The 12940-nt window shown below is 36.2% G+C and overlaps 1 protein-coding gene across 8 annotated transcripts in view; it reads right to left on the bottom strand.

The window, feature by feature from the left end:
• The window catches only part of VPS13B (vacuolar protein sorting 13 homolog B), a 604787-nt gene that overhangs the window by 544395 nt on the left and 47452 nt on the right, over positions 1-12940 (bottom strand). For all 8 annotated transcript variants that reach the window (XR_013814943.1, XM_079796380.1, XM_079796377.1 and 5 more), the window contains 3 exons: positions 11855-12046; positions 4919-5088; positions 1368-1562 (listed from right to left, as the gene is read on the bottom strand). Coding sequence is in view for 7 of the 8 variants with exons in the window: in XM_079796380.1 (XP_079652506.1) it covers positions 1368-1562; positions 4919-5088; positions 11855-12046 (557 nt within the window). In the remaining variant the exon portion in view is untranslated. The remainder of the gene's footprint in view (positions 1-1367; positions 1563-4918; positions 5089-11854; positions 12047-12940) is intronic.

The following is a 12940-nucleotide window of genomic DNA, read 5'->3' as shown; positions in this document are numbered from 1 at the left end:
CTTTTATAACTATTTTCTTCGAGGACAAGGCATGCCTTATCCACTTTTATTGCTGAATGTCTGCAATATAGAAAGAATTTAATATTTACCAAGTTAATGAGTAAGTAGAATACCTTGAAAAGATTAGTGAACTACCTAAAATTAGACCTGTTTTAAAACAAAGCAAATATTCTTAACATTATAATCTGATATTCATGTTGCACCAATATTTTACAAAACCATACACCCCAGTGTATTAATTGTGATAATTAATTTAAAAGCACAAATGTAAAATTATATATATATACTAGAGGCCCAGTGCACGAAATTCATGCATTCGGGGGGAGGGAGTCATTCAGCCCAGCCTGCACCCTCTTGCAGTCCAGGAGTTCAACCGGGAGATGGGAAGTTCGATCACTCACTATGATGTGTGCTGACCACCAGGCGGAGGCACGAAACAAAGGAAGGCCTCGGCCGGTAGCCGGAAGGCCCCAATCGGCCCTGATCACAGGCCAAGCCTAGGGACCCTACCTGTGCACAAATTTCGTGCACCAGGCCTCTAGTTGATCAATATTTGAGTTTATCTTTTTGTATTACTTATATTGGTATTACTTATTTACAAAAAAAAAAAAAAATGTAGGAGTTGAGCAAAGCCTCCAATAATTAACTTTACCTAACCTGATTTAAAGTAATCAAGCCCTGACCAGTTTGGCTCAGTGGACAGAGCGTCGGCCTGAGGACTGAAAAGTCCCAGGTGGGATTCCGGTCAAGGGCATGTACCTTGGTTGCGGGCACATCCCCAGTAGGAGGTGTGCAGGAGGCAGCTGATCAATGTTTCTCTCTCATCGATGTCTCTAACTCTCTATCCCTCTCCCTTACTCTCTGTAAAAAATCAATAAAATATATTTTAAAAAAAATAAAATAAAATAAAGCAATCAAAAGTTTTCCTTCTGTGTCAAGAAATTAACATGAATACAGTAAGAGGAAAGTGACTAAAAAACATGTGTTAAAACACTCCTTATGAAACACTGTCTCATACAAATGTTCCCCTCAAAGAAATCATGAGTCTTTTAGAACACTATTATAAACTAAATGCTCTTTCACACTGCTTATATCATCAATGATACATAAAATCTTCAAAAATTATAATTATTATTCTTACAAACATTAATTTCCTCAAATAATTGAGGAGATATCTTTGAATCAGGTATACTTTATTTCTTATGCATTTTAATTATATTGAATAATGAATATATCTGTCATATCTTATTTAAGTTTCATTTTATGATACTAATTCTGTGAAATTACAACCTAAGAAAAAACAGGTATTTATTTAATTCTCCCCATGCCACCAGATACTAATAAAGAAAAAAATTCACTTTTCATACCTTAAGGTAGCAGTGTGCATAGCAATAATGAAGCAGGTTATCAGAAGGTTGAGTAAGGCTGCTGACCACTTGCACCAAACGTTCAGCATACATTGGCACAGAATGTTCCAGATTAATTTTATCCACCAATATCTGAATAGATGGCAAAGGCCGAAGAGGTTGGAAGTTTGTAGTATTCATGAAGTTACTTGAGTTCTGGAAAATAAGAGTGTTCACTTTGTATTTCAGGAGAACAGTGACTGATGTGCAATGTCCTCTATATAAGCTTCAGACTAGCACATTTTGCATTGATATCAAATCAATCTAGAAATGGTGCCTTTCTATAGGACTCTCTTATCAAAACAAATACAATATTCGATAGTCTGTTCCATGCTTCTATGTCTCTGAACCTATTTTGTTCATCAAGGCGGGGGTGGGTGGGAAGAAATTAACCAAAGAACTTGTATGCATATATGCATAACCAGACAATAGTGTGGTTAAGGCCCAGGCCAGCGGAGGCCGAGAAAGGGGCATGCGGGGGCATGCTAAAATAGGGGGGTAAATGGGGCATTTGTAATACTTTCAACAATAAAGACATATTTTTTAAAAAATACAAAACCTTGTACATATTTTAAGTATGTCCCAGATTTCAAAAAATGTATATCTATTGCAAAATTATCAATGCACCTCTTAACTAAAGCTTTTTATTTTTTCAATCAACTGTAATAATGCCACTATGTGCCTCAGGACATTTCTTAAGCATAATCATTCCAAAAAAACTTACTAGATATCCCAGAGCCAGGCATCTTTCATCTTCTTTCCTTCTATTCATATTTAGATAACTAAGGGACCAAGTGGACTACTTCAGACAGTTTCAAAGATACTTTTAATAAGCAAGTTTGCAGAACAGAAAAATGTCTGATCCGTGTTATATCTATTAATAATACATATACTAAAGGCTCATAAGGTCCTAAGAATCTCAAGATGGGCTTAGTATTTTCAGTGTTTCAAAGTACAGAACTTTTCTAAGCTTCAAAATAAATGCATGTAAGTTTCCAAGTGTTCAGAATATTAACCCTGATTGACAAACAATCCCTTATCTTAGAACTTAACTTACTCCCTTGTAATGCCATCCCCGCTGTTCTCAAAAAGGAACACTATGACCTTCTACCCAGAGATATGTGAAAAAATGTGGGAAGAGCATTTTCACTGTTTTGTTTTGTCTGTCTTTTACTGTCACAATGACTGGGAAGCAGTACTAGCACTTAGTAGCCCCTAACGATGGTAAATGCTACTTAATACTCCTCTAGTTCAAAAAAATCAATAGTGATATTATTGAGAACCACTGTAACTGAAATTGACTAAATTGAGTTTACAATCCTGAAATTTTGACTCACAATTAATCATAATTTTTAAACCACCATCTATAAAGCAATTACTTTATTTTTAAGTGAGTTTATTTTGAATTACCAAGATACAACATACAGTAGAGCACACAAATCTTTACTGCAGTGCTCAACAATTTTTACATCTGACATTTCAAGTACCTTAGAAAGCTCTCTTTTGTTCCTTCTCAGGCAATATTGAACCCCACCAGAAGTAACCAATATTCTCACTTCAATCATCATAGATTGGTTTTGCCTGTTTTCGACCTTCATATGAGTAGAATCATACAATATATACTCATGTTTGCCTGCTTTTATTCAACACAACATTTATAAGAATTATTTGTTTTTCATTCGTTGAGTTGACACTTTTATCATTATGAAGAGGTTCTCTTTATTTTGAATTCTTGTCTTAGCTGTAAATTTGCTGATATTAAATTAGCCATACTATCTTTCCTTTGATTAGCATTTAAATAGTATATCTTTGTCCATCCTTTTACTTCTAACTTGTGTCATAATTTTCAGTTTTAGAACTTCATTTAGTTCTTTTTTTATGGACTGGGGTTTCTTTTGAACTTATTCATCATAGTTACTTTAAAGTTCATGTTTAATATTGACATATTTTCATTTTCTCCATTGAAATTTTCCTCAGGTTATCTCTTTACCTAGCAACACAATAACTAATTATGAGTAGAGAACTGAGAGCAAAATAAAACTACTGCATCAGAGTCAATTCCATGCCAAACTTCCAAAAGTTCTTACTTAAAGTTAGGATACTTTTTATTTCTATAATCATCATCATTATGTAGACATCAAAAGAAATATAAGCAAAAAATAATAACTTAAAGATAACAGATACCTTATATGCATGTGGCAAACTCAGAAAGCAAAACATTGTATACTGACCTAAACAAATATTAAACATTTAATAAGTCCTTATCCTATATAATAAAGAGCTTTTGCTGCCTCTGTAAGTAATAAACCATTTAATATCTGTACTTGTTGCTTCCTTACTGGCTGAATCTGTCAGCCCACTTGAAAAATATAGCTAGATATGGTCTGACTTCTAGACTGATGCCCTCCTTATATAGCCTTAGATTAAGGTTACTGTATTTAAATATATAAAAGTTACTCTCTAAGAAAAAGCAATGATAGTTACATTGCTTTAACTTTAAAATGGACTAGAGGCCCGTTGCACAAAGATTCGTGCAATAGGCCTTCCTTCCCCTGGCTGCCGGCACTGGCTTTCCTCCAGCACCCGGGATCCGGACCACAGCGGAGCCAAGCCTTTAGCCTTCAGTGGAGCCAAGCCTTCAGCCTTCAGCGGAGCCAAACCTTCAGGCTTGGCTCTGGCTGCAGGGGAGCCTTCAGTCCTCAGTCTTCAGTCTTCAGTCTTCGCTCAGGCAGAGCCTTCAGTCTTCGCTCCATGCCTGCGTATGCAAATTAACCCACCATTTTGTTGGGTTAATTTGCATGCTCACTCCTGATTGGCTGGTGGGCTTCACGGGATGGTCAATTTGCATCTTTCTCTTTTATTAGTGTAGATCCTATCTAATAAAAGAGTAATATGCAAATTGACCATCACTCCAACACACAAGATGGCTGCCCCCATGTGGTCAAACATGGCTGCCCCCATGTGGACATAAGATGGCTGCGATATGATGGCCAGCAGGGGAGGCAGTTGGGAGGGACCAGGCCTGCAAGGGAGGGCAGTTGGGGGCGATCAAGCCTGCAGGGGAGGGCAGTTAGGGGTGACCAGGCCTGCAGGGGAGGGCAGTTAGGGGCAATCAGGTTGGCAGGGGAGCAGTTAGGCATCAATCAGGCTGGCAGGGGAGTGGTTAGGGGGTGATCAGGCTGGCAGGGGAGGGCAGTTAGGGGCGATCAGGAAGGCAAGCAGGCAAGCAGTTGGGAGCCAGCAGTCCTGGATTGTGAGAGGGCCAGCAGTCCTACCAGCAGTCCAGGTAGGATCGGGCCTAAACGGGCAGTCGGACATCCCTTGAGGCGTCCCAGATTGGAGAGGGTGCAGGCTGGGCTAAGGGACACACACCCCCGTGCACGAATTTCGTGCACCGGGCCTCTAGTAATTACATAAGCAAATACTCTTTTACTTAATCACCTTCCTTTTCCAATATCAGAGTCAACAAATATGGAAATATGGAAAAACAAGTAGTAAACAACAAAATATACCTTTTCTCCCATAATGACAGGTAGCAAATGATCCAACAAATTGAATTCAGCCATAAATATTGTGCAGGTACATTTGAGGAGAGTAATACTTGTATGTCGAGTAGGAATATACTCCTCCAAAGATGCCACTTCTTCCACACTCATTATTGTTTCATTTTCATCTTTAATATCTAAAATAAAACAAAATTTTAATTAATTTTTAAATAATTGATTTTCTTAAATTACTTAAAAATTCATTGGCTACCCAAACTTTAAGGTCAAATTCTATTTTTCAACAATAAAGCAGTTGTTTAATAATGTTTCTTTAAATCAATATAAATTAAATTACTCTAGAATATAAATTATGTCTTTGCTATATAAAATTTAGTATTTTTATTTTTAAATGTTTTTAATATTTTAAAGAAATTCCCAATCTCTTTTGTCAAAGGAATAGCAGGTTCTATTCATGAAAACACCATTAAGATAATGTAAAAGCCTGACAGACAGAGAAAATATTTCCCATAGACAGACAGATACATAGACATAAATATCTACATAAAGGACTTGTACCCACAGCATATTCAAAATTAAAAAATTTAAACCCCTTAAAAGTCAATAATAATAAACAAAGGATTTAATTGAAATATGGCCCCAAAAAGCCTTGAATAAGCAAAAGACAATATATCCAAATGGCCAAAAATCCTATCAAAAGCTAGTTACTATCATTAGGTATCAGTAACTGCAAATAAAGTCACAATGTGATAGAACTACAGATCCACTACAAAAAATTAATACAATAAAGAGCTGTTTCTTTGAAAAGATTAATAAAATTGACAAATACCTGGCTGGTCTGACTAAGGAAAAAAAGAGAAAAGATCCACATAAACAAAATCAGAAATGAAAAAGAAGTTACCACACAGACTGTCAAATCTCAGAGGGCAGGGGGGTGGTAAGAGATCAACCAAAGAACTTATATGAATGCATATAAGCATAACCAATGGACACAGACACTAGGTGGGTGAGGGCATGTGCTGGTGGGTGGATGGGCCGGGGAGAGGTCAATGGGGGGAAAAGGAGACATATGGAATACTTTAAACCAGCGGCTGTCAACCGGTGGTCCGCGGACCACTGGTGGTCCATGAGGTCCGAAAGGTTGGCGCCCACTGCTAAACAATGAAGAATTAAAGAAAAAAACAACAACAAACAAGCACACAGCCAGGGACAATGAATACAAAAAGATATCAATAAAAAATGAATGGAAAAAAAGAAAAAAGAAGTTACCACAGACATCACAGATATACAAAGGATCATACTAGAATACTTTGAAAGACTTCCTAGATTGAATCATGAAGAACTAGAAAATCTAAATAGACCAATCAAGAGTGAGGAAATTGAAACAACCATCAAAAATCTACCAAAAAAAAAAAAAAAAAAAGTCCAGGACCAGATCACTTCACCAGTAAATTCTACCAAGCATTTAAAGAAGATTTGATACCTATCCTCCTCAAACTCTTCCAAAAAATTAAAGAACAGGCAATAAACTTCCTAACACATTTCATGAGGCCAACATAACCCTGATACCAAACCCTGGGAAAAATAACACAGACCAATATCTCTGATGAATTCAGATGCAAAAATCCTAAACAAAACACTAGCAGATCAAATACAACAATACATTAAGAAAATAATGCATCAAGAACAATTAAGTGGGTTCATTCCAGGCATACGAATGGTTCAACATATGCAAATCAATCAATGTAATATACCATATTAACAAAAGAAAGGATAAAAAGCATTTGATAAGATACAACATCCATTGTTAACATGATTACAATATTCAATAAAATAGGTACAGAAGGAAAGTAGGTCAACATACCAAAGGCCACATATGATAAATACTCAACCAATGTAATATTCAACAGTAAAAAGCTCAAAGCCTTTCCTCTAAAATCAAGAACAAGACAATAATGACCATTCTGACCACTTATTCAACATTGTTCTGGAAGTCCTAGCCAGAGCAATCAGGTAAGAGAAATAAATAAAAGGCATCCAAACTGGGAAGGAAGAAATAGAAGTTTCACATTTTGCAGATGACATGATTCTGTATACAGAAAACCCTAAAAACTCCACCAAAAAACTATTAGAAACAATAAACAAACACAGTACAGTTGCAGGATACAAAATCAATGTACAAAAATCCACATCTTTCCTATATATTAACAATGAAACTTCAGAAAAAGAAATAAAAGAAACACAATTCTTTTTGCAACTGCAACAAAAAGAATAAAATACCTAGGAATAACCTCAACAATGATGTGAAGGACCTATAGACTGAAAACTACAAATCATTATTAAAACAGACTAAAAAAGACACAATGAAATGAAAGCTATTCAGTGTTCATGGTTTGAAAGAATCAACATAGTTAAAATGGCCATATTATCCAAAGCAATATACAGATTTAATGCAATTCCCATTGAAATCCCAATGTCATTTTTTAAAGAAATAGAAAAATCATCAGATTTGTACTGAATCCCAAAAGACCCCAAATAGCCAAAGCAATCTTGAGAAAAAAGAACAAAGCTAGAGGTGTCACACTATCTGATTTCAAATTATAATACAGGACTATGATAATAAAAACAGCATGATATTGGGAGAAAAATAAGACACACATACCAATGGAACAGAACTGAGAGCCCACAAATAAAGCCACATCTATATGGACAAATAATTTTTGACAAAGGAGCCAAAAGCACACAATGGAGTAAAGAAAGACTCTTCAGTAAATGGTGCTGGGAAAATTGGAAAGCCACATGCAAAAGAAACTAGATTACGGTTTGTCCCCATGTACAAAAATTCAAAATGGATCAAAGACCTAAATATAAGATCTGAAATCATAAATTACATAGAAGGAAACATAGGTACTAAACTTATGACCTTGGTCTTAGAGGGTATTTTATGAATTTGACCCTAAAGGCAAGGGAAGTAAAGCAAAAATAAATGAATGGGACCATACCAAACTAAAAAGTTTCTGCATAGAAAAATATTAACCAACCTAATGGGAGATTACTAATATATTTACAAACAACAGCTCCAACAAGGGGTTAACTCCCAAAATATATTTTTAAAAAACCTCATACAACTCAACACCAAACAATCCAATTAAAAAATGGGCAGATGACCTGAACAGACACTTCTCCTACGAAGACATACAAATGGCAAAAAGATATATGAAAAGATGTTTGATTTCACTAGCTATTAGAGAAATGTAAATCAAAACTACCATGAGATACCACCTCAGACCTGTTAGAATGACTATTATCAACAAGACAACCAATAATAAGTGTTGGAGAGGTTGTGAAAAAATAAGAAACCTTCATTCACATCTGGTCAGAATGTAGACTGGTACAGCCCCTGTGGAAAACAGTATGGCAGTTCCTCAAAAACTTAAGAATAGAGTTACCATATGACCCAGCAATCCCTCTGCTGGGTATCTACCTGAGAAACTAAAAACATTTATTTGCAAAGATATATGAAGCCTGGTGTTCACTGCAGCATTATTCACGGTGGCTGAGACATGGGTAAAACCAAAGTGTACTTTGATAGAGGACTGGGTATATATACACTATGGAATACTACTCAGCCATAAGAAAAGATGAACTATTGCCATGGGCAACAACACAGACAGACCTTGAGAATCTTATGCTAAGCGAAATCAGTCAGTTAGAAAAAGCTAAGAATCATATGATTTCACTCATATGTGGGATATAACACTGAAACTCAGAGACACAATAACAGTGTGGTGGTTACCAGAGGGAAGGGTGTGTGTCTAAGGAGGGAGGTTAAGGGAGCCAAATACTTGGTGACAGAAGATGATCTGACTTTGGGTAGTGGGCACACTATGTAATATACAGATCATGTATAATAGAAATGTACACTTGAAACCTATATTATCCTATCCATCAATGTCACCCTAATCAACTTAATTTTAAAAAAAAAACCTGCTAAGAACACTAAGTACTAGAAAGCATATAGACCAACTTTTCTAGAAAGAGCCATATAAAAAATATATTGGACTTTGTGGGCCACAGAATCTCTATCACACTCAACCCTACCACTATAGTACCAAAATCAGTCACAGAATGAGAATAACTGAATGAGAATAACTATATTCCAATAAAACTTTATTTACCTCTGGAAACTGAAAATTAAATTTCACAGAGTTTTCAGGAGTCACAAAATATTCTTTGTATTTTTTCCAACTACTTAAAATGCAAAGCCCATTATCAGCTCGTGGGCTGTACAAAGAGACAATAAGTCATAATTTGCCAACCCCTGATCAAGAGCAACTACAACTCTCCTACATTGTTGGTAGGATTGTAAAGGAGTTCAACTACTTTGGAACAGTTTAGAAATACTACTAATGGTAAACACATGCAATTATTTTTCCTAAGTGATTCCAATCTTAAATAGCCAACAGGAATTAGTACATATGTTGCCTGGCCGGTGTGACTCAGTGGTTGAGGGATGACCTATGAACCAGGAGGTCATGGTTCGATTCCCAGTCAGGGCACATGCCTAGGTTGCGGGCTTGATCCCCAGTAGTGGGCGTGCAGGAGACAGCCGACGAATGATTCTCTCTCATCATTGATGTTTCTATCTTTCTCTCCCTCTCCCTTCCTCTCTGAAATCGATAAAAGTATTTTTTTAAGAAATTAGTACATATGTTTAACAGAAGGTATGTACTAGAATATTTTTGGCATCAGTATCGTAATAACTGGAAACTAACCAAATACTAATAGTAAAATGGATAAATAAGTTGTAATATATTCACACAACGGGATACTAACCAGTAATGAGAATCTCATGTACATAATGTCAGCTAAAGCCAGAGACAAAAGAGTACATACTGTGTGATTCTGTTTACATGAATTCTAAAATAAACAAAGCAAAACCTATGATGTTAGAAATAAGGAGAGTGGTTACCCTGGGGGTCAGAGTAGTAACCAGAAGAGGGCACAAAGAGACTTCTGGAGGCTGGTAACCATCCATGTCTTGAACATTTACACAAATGTGGTTAAGTTTGCAAAATTCACAGAACTATACCCTAGGTTTTATGTGCTTTCCAATATGTATATTACACTTCAACAAATAGCTACCAGAAAAGTGGAGTAGAACTGCTAACTACTTAAGATTTAATGCCTGTGCACTAGTATAAATGAGGTAAATATGCAGGGCTTGGCAAAAGTAGGTTTACAATTCTTCACACTGAAAAAGACATGCAGGTTATTATCACAGTAAAATTTTCATATACTCACAACTGGAAACCTACCTTTGCTCACTGCTGTATGTATATACAGTACAGGCATCTCTCTCTTTATACAATTCTAATATGCACAAATTTTTTTTAAATGCCAGTTCCCAAAAGCACAGTTCAAATATCAGTTGCCACAGTATAATAACTGTAACTAACTGCATAAAGTACAAACTTCACTGCTAGTTGTTCAGCCCATAAATCATGACATAAATAAGAGAGGAGCATCATGATCAGTGACCAATCATGTCACTTGTTTCCAATTTTGTCAGTTTGGTTACTAGTTACTGGTATTTGTTATATTTAGCTCATGCATGGATAGCAAAGCATGGGGTTGTATTGCCTCTTTGACTACTAGTGATAAACCCACATGACATTTTACAAAAATTGATAACTGAAACAGGGAACTGGCAGTCAAAGATGAAAGTGTAGCAACCAAACAAAAACCAATAATGTTGGAAATGGAAATTTTAATTGAACATAACTGGTGTTACAGAATAGCTAACCATGGAAATATCAATACTGCATCCTTGGAGAGACTAGACATGCAGCTAAGGGAGTTTAGTATCATTTAGGGTAACAGCAAATATGCTGTGATAAAAATAAGTGTCAACAAAAACAGAAGCTTATTTCTCTTTCAGAAAACAATCTGAGTCTCAAGGGTCAGAGCAGACATGGTGCTTCCACACTATGAAGACTCAGGCTCTATCTTATTGCTCTGTCACACGCAGCTCTGTCACACCTCAGGGGCTAAGATGACAGCTACAGCTCCTGCCATTAGAATGGCTTTCCTGCCAGAAGGAGGGGCCAGTGGGAAAGGAAAGCATGCTCTTTGCCTTTAAAATCCTGGCCTAAGAACTCATATGAAGTTCTGCACCAACCTCAGTAGCCAGAATCTAGCCATATGACTACACTTGGGGTATGTAATCTTTATATCTATCAATTAAATTTATATCATAGAAATTTATTTTACTATAAAATAACAGGAGAATGGATATTGAGTAGACAATTTAACCATCTGTCACAATAATTAATTTAATTAGAGACAAAGAGAAATGAAAAATCAGTGGTGTTAATTAAATTTCCTTTGGTCAATAATAAGTGGGAGTCAGAATTCAAACCACAGTCTGACCCCATACGCCGAGTTCTTTACTGTCCTTTACACTCTCATTTTGCTATTACATCTACTCTACAGTACTTTATTAAAAAATTTATATTTTATGAAACTGATAACCACATCTTCATGCCATGTAGAAACACTTGGTTGTACAGCAAATTCTTTTTTAACAGTAAGATCTAAATTTTCTTGAATGCTAACTATGTATGTTTAGAGCACATCTTCATGTCTGCTCTTTAGAATCCACACTTCAAGAGTATTCACTGGAAAGAGTACCAAAAAGGTGTGACATTAAAATATCGATAAATACTGGCAAATAAGTACTTATTCAAATAACTTCCTAATCTTGACCTCTTCCATAACTTCTATACACAAGTTTATTCTTTAAATTAACAACTAAATACATGAAAGTCAGATAGGGAAAATTTACTAAAAAGGTAAGTTAGCAAAATACAAAAAAAAAAAAAATAGATTATATAACCATTCAAATCAATTGGCAAGAGATTCAAAATTAAGATAAAAACAAACCTGGTTTTAGCCCACTATATGGTTCATATTCGTGTTCCAAGGCACAAACAATCATTTTCAAAATTCTATGTACTGCACTGCTATCCAAGCGAAAATCAAGAGGACCTATAACAAGGCTTTTGGTAGACTTCTCCTGAACTATTCCCAGATCTTCACTTTTTCCTAAAGAAAAGTCTTGTTGATTTGCAGAACCTAAAAGAAGCCAAATTTTATATTAATATTTTCGGCATCAAACATACCAAGTATACATTTTAAAATTACTCTTCTCTCATCTTTTTAGCTTATAGCTTAATGCCTTAAAACCAATTCTCCATCAGTTGCATACATAGAACTTTGCTGATCTATAATTTTCTCTATGCAGATGAGAAGATACTATCACCAAAAAACAACCAATTCAAAAAAAATTATTCCTGTTATCTATTTCTGTTACAAGTAGTGCTATAAAATTTAAAGTCATTCTTAGAAATGAATTCTTTTAAATCTAATTGCTTATCTACACTAATAAAACAGTAAGATGCAAATTGACCATACCTTCGCGACACCCACCAGCCAATCAGGAAGTGAGTATGCAAATTAAACCAACGAAGATGGCAGGTTAATTTGCATGCACAGGCACCGAGCGGCCGAGGGCGGGGCAGGACGCTTGCGCCGTCACCATGGCGATGGTGCAGGCGCTCCGCACTGCCCCCGACTGCTCCGGGCCTCTGGGCAGTGTGGGAAGGCGGAAAGGCAGCTCCGGGCCAGAGGGAAAAGGCAGCTCCGGCCGGAGCAAAGGCGGTGCCGGCAGCCAGGGGAAGGAAGGCCCATTCTTGCACGAATCTTCATGCATCAGGCCTCTAGTATCCAATAATTCTATACACAATACCATTAGGTTGAGTGGGAAGGGGGACTGGAAGAAGTTGCATTTTACCACTATTTTAACCTAAGAATTTCAATGAAAATTAGACTGTTTAAAATTACATGATCACAGGATACCTTGACAGTTCTATAATGACCATGAAAGTGAACAACAGGTAGCAACTGCTTTGAACTCTTTCCAGAATAAAAGTATTATGGTCATGCTCCATGATGCAGAATCCAAGTTCC

The sequence above is a fragment of the Cnephaeus nilssonii genome, assembly GCF_951640355.1.
Source record: "Cnephaeus nilssonii genome assembly, chromosome: 18".
In the NCBI taxonomy this organism is placed as follows: Eukaryota; Metazoa; Chordata; class Mammalia; order Chiroptera; family Vespertilionidae; genus Cnephaeus; species Cnephaeus nilssonii.
Note: the sequence above shows the minus strand (reverse complement) of the source record. Positions and strands in the feature narration are given on the sequence as shown.